General features: G+C 36.0%; 1 protein-coding gene across 1 annotated transcript; it reads right to left on the bottom strand.

Annotated features, from left to right (window-relative positions):
- Positions 1-4550: 4550 nt before the first annotated feature.
- LOC122815145 lies at positions 4551-7405 on the bottom strand. Its single transcript, XM_044087399.1, has 2 exons — positions 7356-7405; positions 4551-6956 (listed from the first exon to the last, which is right to left on the bottom strand). Exon 2 carries the CDS (start codon positions 6938-6940, stop codon positions 4859-4861), a length of 2082 nt encoding a protein of 693 aa, XP_043943334.1. The 5' UTR covers positions 6941-6956; positions 7356-7405; the 3' UTR covers positions 4551-4858.
- Positions 7406-7761: the final 356 nt, after the last annotated feature.

Below are 7761 nucleotides of genomic sequence, written 5' to 3'. Positions count from 1 at the left end.
ATTTTAAGCTTAACCGATTATCCCTTGTGAGACTTGAACCCTGCACCTTGTGTTTGTAAGGCAAACACCTTAACCATTAAGCCACCCTCCCAACCCTTAAATTCATAGCTTAGTACTAGTCACTAGTTGTGATGAGGAGGTATGTATATGATAGAAAGTTTACTAATCTTTGAAAGGCAAATGTCATCTAGTAGGAACAAATTATATATGACTCTTCATGTTCTGTTCAATAACTGAAGTCTATTGGCATGAGTGATAAATGCAATATCAGTGATAAGGGACAATGTAGTCCAAACATTGTGTGGCAAGACATTTGTCAATAACTTTTCTAGTTTCTTCAAATACAAGGTAATAAAGGATCCATGCACCACTAAGCTGTGTTTGTACTTTTTTTCTGTGAATGATGAAGGAAAGCAGAGGATCAAGTCAAGGGCCCAGATAATCAGGCATGTCACTGTCTCAATGGATTCAGCTCCAGAAAAGATGTTCTTCCCATTTGGAGCACCATACAGAGTTAGCACGTATGTCAAGTTACATGGTCTTGTACTCTTTAAACTTAATACATAGATCCCTGCATCAGGATCATACATAAGCTACATGAAGTTCATTAATTATAATTTTCTTACAGCTGAGATGGGGTGATCTATCTTTTAAAGGGAACAATTTTGTATATGCAGCATTCATTTCAGCGTATTGTGATTTGCAAAAATTGATCAACATCACAATAACAGGAATGAACCCATCATTAAATCATTTGGAATTTTTGAGCTTAGTGAGGCAGATATGAAAAATGTGCAATTTGCAAGAACACTAAATCATCTTTTGCGTAAGTAGCTACAAAAAACACCTGAAACAAAGCTCCATTATTTCTTACATGGGAACTTTGGCCAAAAGCACTTCATGCAGTATGCACCCGGTCAGGTTTTATACCACATAGTGGCAATTGTTTTGGCTGACTACACAAATATGGTTTCCAGCAATATCCCTTAATAGAGCATTTCATACAGTTAATTATTTACAACACATTTTCACCACTTCATCACTTTTTAAATTAAATACAGTACTTATTTTATATCTTTTAGGGGTGGAGTCCTGCTTCACTTTTAGTAACATAATCATTTCTTTATTTATCTCTCAATTCTCATTTATAAGGGCCACTTTATCTTATAAATCAGATCCTAATGAATAAATCAGATATATTCAAATGTTTATTTCACATGAGAAGGCAAACAGCACTTTTGTATATAGTCTGTATATAGTTTGTGAAGTGTACATTGCATATTGTTATGTACTGGGAATTGCTGGCTAATGTTGCCTTTATCATTGATGACGCATATCTTTAATGTGTTAGTTATGATGTATTTATAAAATATAATAAAGATTGTTGAAAAAAAAAGAAAAAATATTTACCCCCTATAAACTAAGTCCACTATTACATTATCACAATATGGGGCCAGATGATGCAGAATCAGGAAGAAATTGGGCAGCCTCTGAACATAATGCAAATAAAAATATACATTTATTAAATGTTGTGTAGTTCTAGTGATGAAACTGAAGTAAAAGGAAAAGACAGCTACATATTTCAGAGTTGGAAACTCCACTTTACATGATGACAGCATAACTGCAGCAAAAAAAACAAACAAAAAAAACAAACAACAACAAAATAATTTTGCACAGACTCTGTAATCCATGATTTGATGATGTCTGTGGGTTGCAGACATAGTCGTCCATGTATTTGAGGAGACTTCTTCAAGATAATACAAGTCATTTTTACTGCACAGTTTCTCTCAGCTTTCACCAGTTCTATCCCTTAATATAGCCCCCCCCCCCCCATTCTGGGTGTACCTTTCCAAACGCTTGTCTCATCTGGAGCAATCACAACACTTTCTCTTTAAAAAAGATGCAGACCACCTCAAAGTCTTGCCCCCTATTTTGTATCATGCAGGATACTAAGAGGTGACTTCTGCCATGCAGATTACTCCTCAGTAGACCGTATTACATCAGACCTATTACAAATCCCTAGACCAGTGGTAGCCTGAAAACCCACTCATGAGACTGCAAACTGTTTTGTAATATAAATAGAACATGTTGGAGGGACAGGTGTGTATCACAAAGAATACCTCTTCTGAAGGGCTTCTCTTACTCTGTTCAAACATTATTTAGATGGGTGGATTAAAAACTGCAAATTCACTCCCAGTTTAGCACCCGTGCCCCTCATAGATAGGGGCAATAAGCAAATATCCCAAAATGTCCTTGTTCTGCCCACCTCTGTGTTATTTGTACGTAAACCATAAGGGCTAAAAACTGCCATGAGAATGTAAAACTAGGTTTCTAAAGACCCTCATAGATCACCAGTCAAGTAAGCACCTATGAACCGAAATATTAAGCAGTCCCTTCCTAACTCAATGATGATGGTCATTTTTGGGGGTCAGGGCACCATATGGAGTAAAACAGATCATAGGTTCACTATGACATCTCGACTGATCAAAAATAAACTCTAAAGAGAAAGGATGGCAATAGCAAACTGAGAGCAGCTTTGGACCACCATGTTACTGGTATAGTTTGCAGTATGTTAATTCATTATGATTTTTGGTGGTGAATCCAGTTTGCCTGTTAGCCCTGTCTGTTGTATTTTATTATAAACTATATATATATATATATATATATATATATATATATATACATATATATATATATATATATATATATATATTGCAATTGGTGAGCACAGGATAGCTTTTGTGATGACCAGTACATTACTGCACGCAAGTCCCCTTACATACTGGCTTCTATTTTTTTCTACTGAAACACTTCAGTCTCACTGCCTCATTGCTGAATGCTTTTGACATTTTCACTGCTTATTACAATAGACTGGATAGACGCGGTGTACATCTTAACTGCATTCTATTTAATATTATAGAATTTATAACATCCGTTACTCTTTCAAGCATAACTTTGCAGCCATTAGCTTCCACTTTTGCTATCAGCAAACAACAAATTAATTCAGAAGGAGTAATATCCTAGCACTCCGCTTGAAAATTCAAATACCACCTGGATCTGTAGCAGAGTGGGTGAATTTCCACCTATGACCCAGGAGATGGGGGCTTCATTTAGCAGCTTTGGCACTGGAGAAGCCATGGAGGGGAAGACGTGAAGGAGTTCTGCCCATTCACCTCTCCTGGGGGAGGGAGGGGTTTGCACATGCTTGGAGGCAAACTGGGTAACACTAAGTGTCCTAAGGGAAAGGGCAGTGCTGTCTGGAGGGAAAGCCACTTGCAAAAGTGAGGTCATTGCCTCTGCAGTCAGCCCATTGCATGTTACCGCAGGCTTCAATAGATATATATGCCAGTAGATGTGTGAGAAAAATCAGAAAAGTCCTCAATCCACTGCCCAGGATGGTAGTCTGAATGATGAGTTCTCACAGTTGACCAGGGGAACATATGGATTGATTGGCTGAGAGGGGACTGATGATCAACAAAAAATGGGAGCAAAACGTGCAAAAGAAAAAAAGAAAAAAGCCTTAAAATATCTTATATCAGACAAAGCTTACAACAGATATTTTTAGAAAATGTGGGGTTTTAAAGTTAGAAATGTTCAACAGGTGTAGAGTAAACTGTTGTTTTAGATACCCCAAAACTTTTAGTGTAAGAATTCTGGACAAAGTAAAAATAATGTGGAAGTGGTAAAGGCTCAACATCAGAGTCAGATTTTAAATATTGCTCTTACAAACTTATACTGTGGCTAGAATAATAAGTTTCACAATAATATGCATTTTCTGAAGGATGTGAAGTCTGACACTCAAATGTCTGACATAATTTAACAACTTCAATTATCAATTACTTACCAGGAAAAAACACAAATTTTTATGAATAAAAGACCAACAACTTGAAGCGAAAATCTGGACAGTGTGAGAAATTCTAGATCATTAAGAGCATACTCCCCAACCTCTTAGAACAAGAAATCTGGACAAAGCCATTAATAAAAGTGTGACAAAGGCCTCAAAATAGGGACACTTTATAAATATTTCTCTTACAAAATTAGGAATTTGATAGAATAACAGGTTTTACATTAGAATTAATTTTCTGAAGGGTATGAAGTCTGAGACTCATGTCTATCATTATTTTGTAACTTTAGTCTTCAATTATTTGCAGATAATTTGCCAGAAAACCACAATTTTATGAAAAACAGACCAAAAAGTAAGAGGTAAAAATCTGGACATTCTGCAAAAATCTGTACATCTGAGAGGTATGGAAGAAAGATTTTTCCCCCATTATTGTCATGAGTTGTGTATTAGTTCCATATGCTGCAAAGCTATATTTTTTCCTTGTAACCAGCATTTAGAGTGAAACATTTCAGTGAGGCATCTTTCTGATTTGTCTTGCATTTCAAAAATGTTATGCTCTGGAAAGAAATTGTCACACTACTTTGAAATTTTAACCTAGCTGTTTAGTTTGGTATGTAGGAATGTAGAACAGAACCCCTGGCCTTCTAACCTTGCATCCCATTGACATAATGTGCATACTAACATCACAATGACAAAGAAAGTCACATAAAGTTAATAATTTATTAATCTGGATTTTTTTCATCAATACAGCATGTTTAAATGCCTTTTGCTTTAATGAATTCATACATCAGGCTAGTAAATAAAACTGCAGATCTAAACAAGATTATTTTGTCCAGTTATGTATTAGCAAAATTATTAAGAGTTTGCTAGCTGCTAGAGCCACACAGAATAATGACCAGTTATTTATAATTTGCACTAATAAAAGATTGAATGCATAACAATATAACTAGAAAAGCAGAATCACAATTCCAGGTTCATCTCTGGCTTTGATTCATTAATATAAGCATTCAGAATCTAGCAGAATTGTGATAGTTCATCTGTTGTCAGAGGTCTCATACCTGCTGACACATTCTTTTCAATCTGCTTCTTACATTCAGGAGTGATACCTCTTATCAATGGTTGAAGTTCAGTTTCAAGCTTCTTGACTCTCATATCGGTTTTGTTTTCAAACTCTTCTTTCTTCTTTTTTACAATCTCAAGTATTCTAGCCTGTGCTTTCGTACACCCTTTAGCAAGTTTCGCACGTTCTTTCTCAAACTCCGAGTTATTAGGGTTCAGTGCAATAAGCCTGCCTAGGGTACTGACTTGGTCCATAATGTAAAGGTCTGAAACCTCAGTATAGGTTTCAGAAATCATGTGGACGTGGTTTGCTATATTGCAGGCTTGGAAAGCTTGCTGATAAATCAAATCCCTGACAAATGAATTTGATGTGTACGTTACTGATTTTAAAATAGTTTTGCTTGTGTTGCCTAACTGTTTAACTGATTTGTTTAGACATATTTTTATATGGCTAGAAATCATTTGGAAAAAACGTACCATTTTTTCCCACTGCTCCTTCACATTGCCTAAAGCATTCATACCCTTTATTAGCATTTTGACAGTTTTGTCAAAATCTACTTCTTTGACTTTAAGTTTCTGCATTGAAACAATGATTTCATTAAGCTCTTCATTGGCTTTCTTCATTGCTTCAAATGTTTTATCATAACTTTCCTGAGCAAATCTCATCTGCTGCTTTGTTTGCTCAATCTTAAATTGACACAATCGTTCAGATTGGAATCCCCCAGTCCGAGGAGGCATATTTACCATATTAGGGGATTGTGGAATGAATGCTGGTGCACTCGTTGTTTTTTTATTTAAAGAATTAAATGTTTCAGCTTTGTTTAAAAGCTCTTGAATATCTTCTGTTATCTTTGTATTGTCATTAGAATTGCCTTTATTTGATTTTGCTAAAGCACTTAGTTCATTACAGACATGAATTCCCATTCTGCATATTTCAAGTGCCAAATGTTTTGGAGCACAGTCATGTTCTCCTGCCATATTTTTGTGAACTTCATCAAATCCTGCTTTTATCCAGTCTGAAGTTACTATGTCCCTCCTTGCATCATACACTTTCTGCATGTCTAGCTTCTTATCTTTATCAAGGTAATCTGTCAGTCGGAAAGCATATTGTAAAAGTATGTTTGACTTTAAGTATATAGGTATTTCATCTATATGACACACCTGCTTGTTTTCACTTGCATCCTCTCTACGTACTGTATTGCATTTGCTTTTTGCAGACCGTTTTCCAGTACATATATTTGCAATTGAAGAGCCTAATGTAGTGAAACCATCCCAAATTCCATGTATAAGATCGATAACAACCATGTCAAGCCCACTGGGCGTGGAATTTAAAGCAGTGTTGAGTTGACTATGGGCTTCGTCCACAAACTTCTCCATCTTGTTCATCTGTTTCTCAATCGTTTCTTTTGTCTCTTTTGCTGCTTTTTCTTTCATCTTTGTTGTTTCAATGGAGGTTTGAATGTCTTCCAAGTTTTCTTGATAAACTTTATTTGCATTTACACATGCTTCAAGAAGCTCTTGGACAGTGTGAATAACAGATGAAAATTTGTTCTCAACTGCAGCAGATAAGGCTGTGCATTCCTCAGAAATGTCTTTCATATTAATCAGATGATCTGGTAGTAATAATTGCACAAGCTGATCATCTCCTTGAACAAGAATCTGAACAATTTGCTTTATGTAGTCAGGAATATTCATGGAGTGCAGACGGATTTCATCCATATTCCTGTGTGCCATGCTAAATGCATCATAGCCTTCATTTGCTACCTGCATAAGACAGGCTCGGAAGGATTCTAGGTACCTAATGTATTTGTATCCATCTTTTGGAGCATTTTTTTTGATTGAAAAATCATTACTTGCTGATATCATAATTAATTCTCCTAAAAGAGCTATGGTCATTGGCCCAGGCACAAGGTAGGTTTCCCAGTTGGTTTTGGATTTCATTTGCAGCTCAAATTCCTCTTTCACATCTGCTGCCCTGCTGACATTCAGCACAGCCTTAGAAATGTCATATTGGTTAGCACAAATCTGAGATGCCATTATACTCTGCAGCTACCTAAATAAAAATAGTTCAGAGTGAATACATTAGTTTAATATGATGTTTAAATACTTTTTATATTTAATTAGTGCATTTTGCTTCCCAATACATAAATTGTTAAAAAGAATGATTTTTTCTTATTATGTACACATTATGAAAATACTTTCACACAGCTATATTTATTCTCTAAAGCACCCCACTTCTGTTGCAAAACAATGTACACAATATGTGGGTTAGCTTTTAAGGATGAAGCCGGAACATGAACTGTGCCTGATCTCACAAACTAATAGACGTGCAGTCACCCACAGGAATGAAACACTGTCTGTGCCCCCTTCTGTATTGCACTATAATGTGTGTGCTGTATGTGTTAAAGTTACTGGTTTAATATAAATGCAACATTTCAGACATTTCACTTACCAAAACTATTGCAAATCCTATGCTGCTTCTGCAGAAAAAAAAGAGAAAAACCTCATTATATTACCGAGCCATACTGACCACCACATTTTTCTCTGCTTTTACATACATTTCTGTTATGGCTATTTCCTAGCTTGTTTTATAGGATTCTCTTTCAATATGTTCCTGTCAACTCTTTTCTTCAGTGCTATGGCTTATGCCATGTGAGTGAGTGAGTGTGTGTGTGTGTGTGTGTGTGTGTGTGTGTGTGTGTGTGTGTATGTGCGTGTGAGTTACATGTAACATGCCTACTCTGTGTCCTGTTGCATGTGTTTACAGTCATTACTTGTTTTCAGACATCCAGGCTCCTACTTGTAAATATTTCAGTTCCAAAGACCCTGCTTACACTTATCAAAAGTACCAGAACTTG

The sequence above is a fragment of the Protopterus annectens genome, chromosome 11.part0 (genome assembly GCF_019279795.1).
Source record: "Protopterus annectens isolate FY-2018-M chromosome 11.part0, PAN1.0, whole genome shotgun sequence".
Classification (NCBI taxonomy): domain Eukaryota; kingdom Metazoa; phylum Chordata; order Ceratodontiformes; family Protopteridae; genus Protopterus; species Protopterus annectens.
Note: the sequence above shows the minus strand (reverse complement) of the source record. Positions and strands in the feature narration are given on the sequence as shown.

What these genes read in the sequence shown, in the direction of transcription:
- LOC122815145 (XM_044087399.1), bottom strand. Translation starts at nt 6,940, where the DNA reads ATGGCATCTCAGATTTGTGCTAACCAATATGACATTTCTAAGGCTGTG.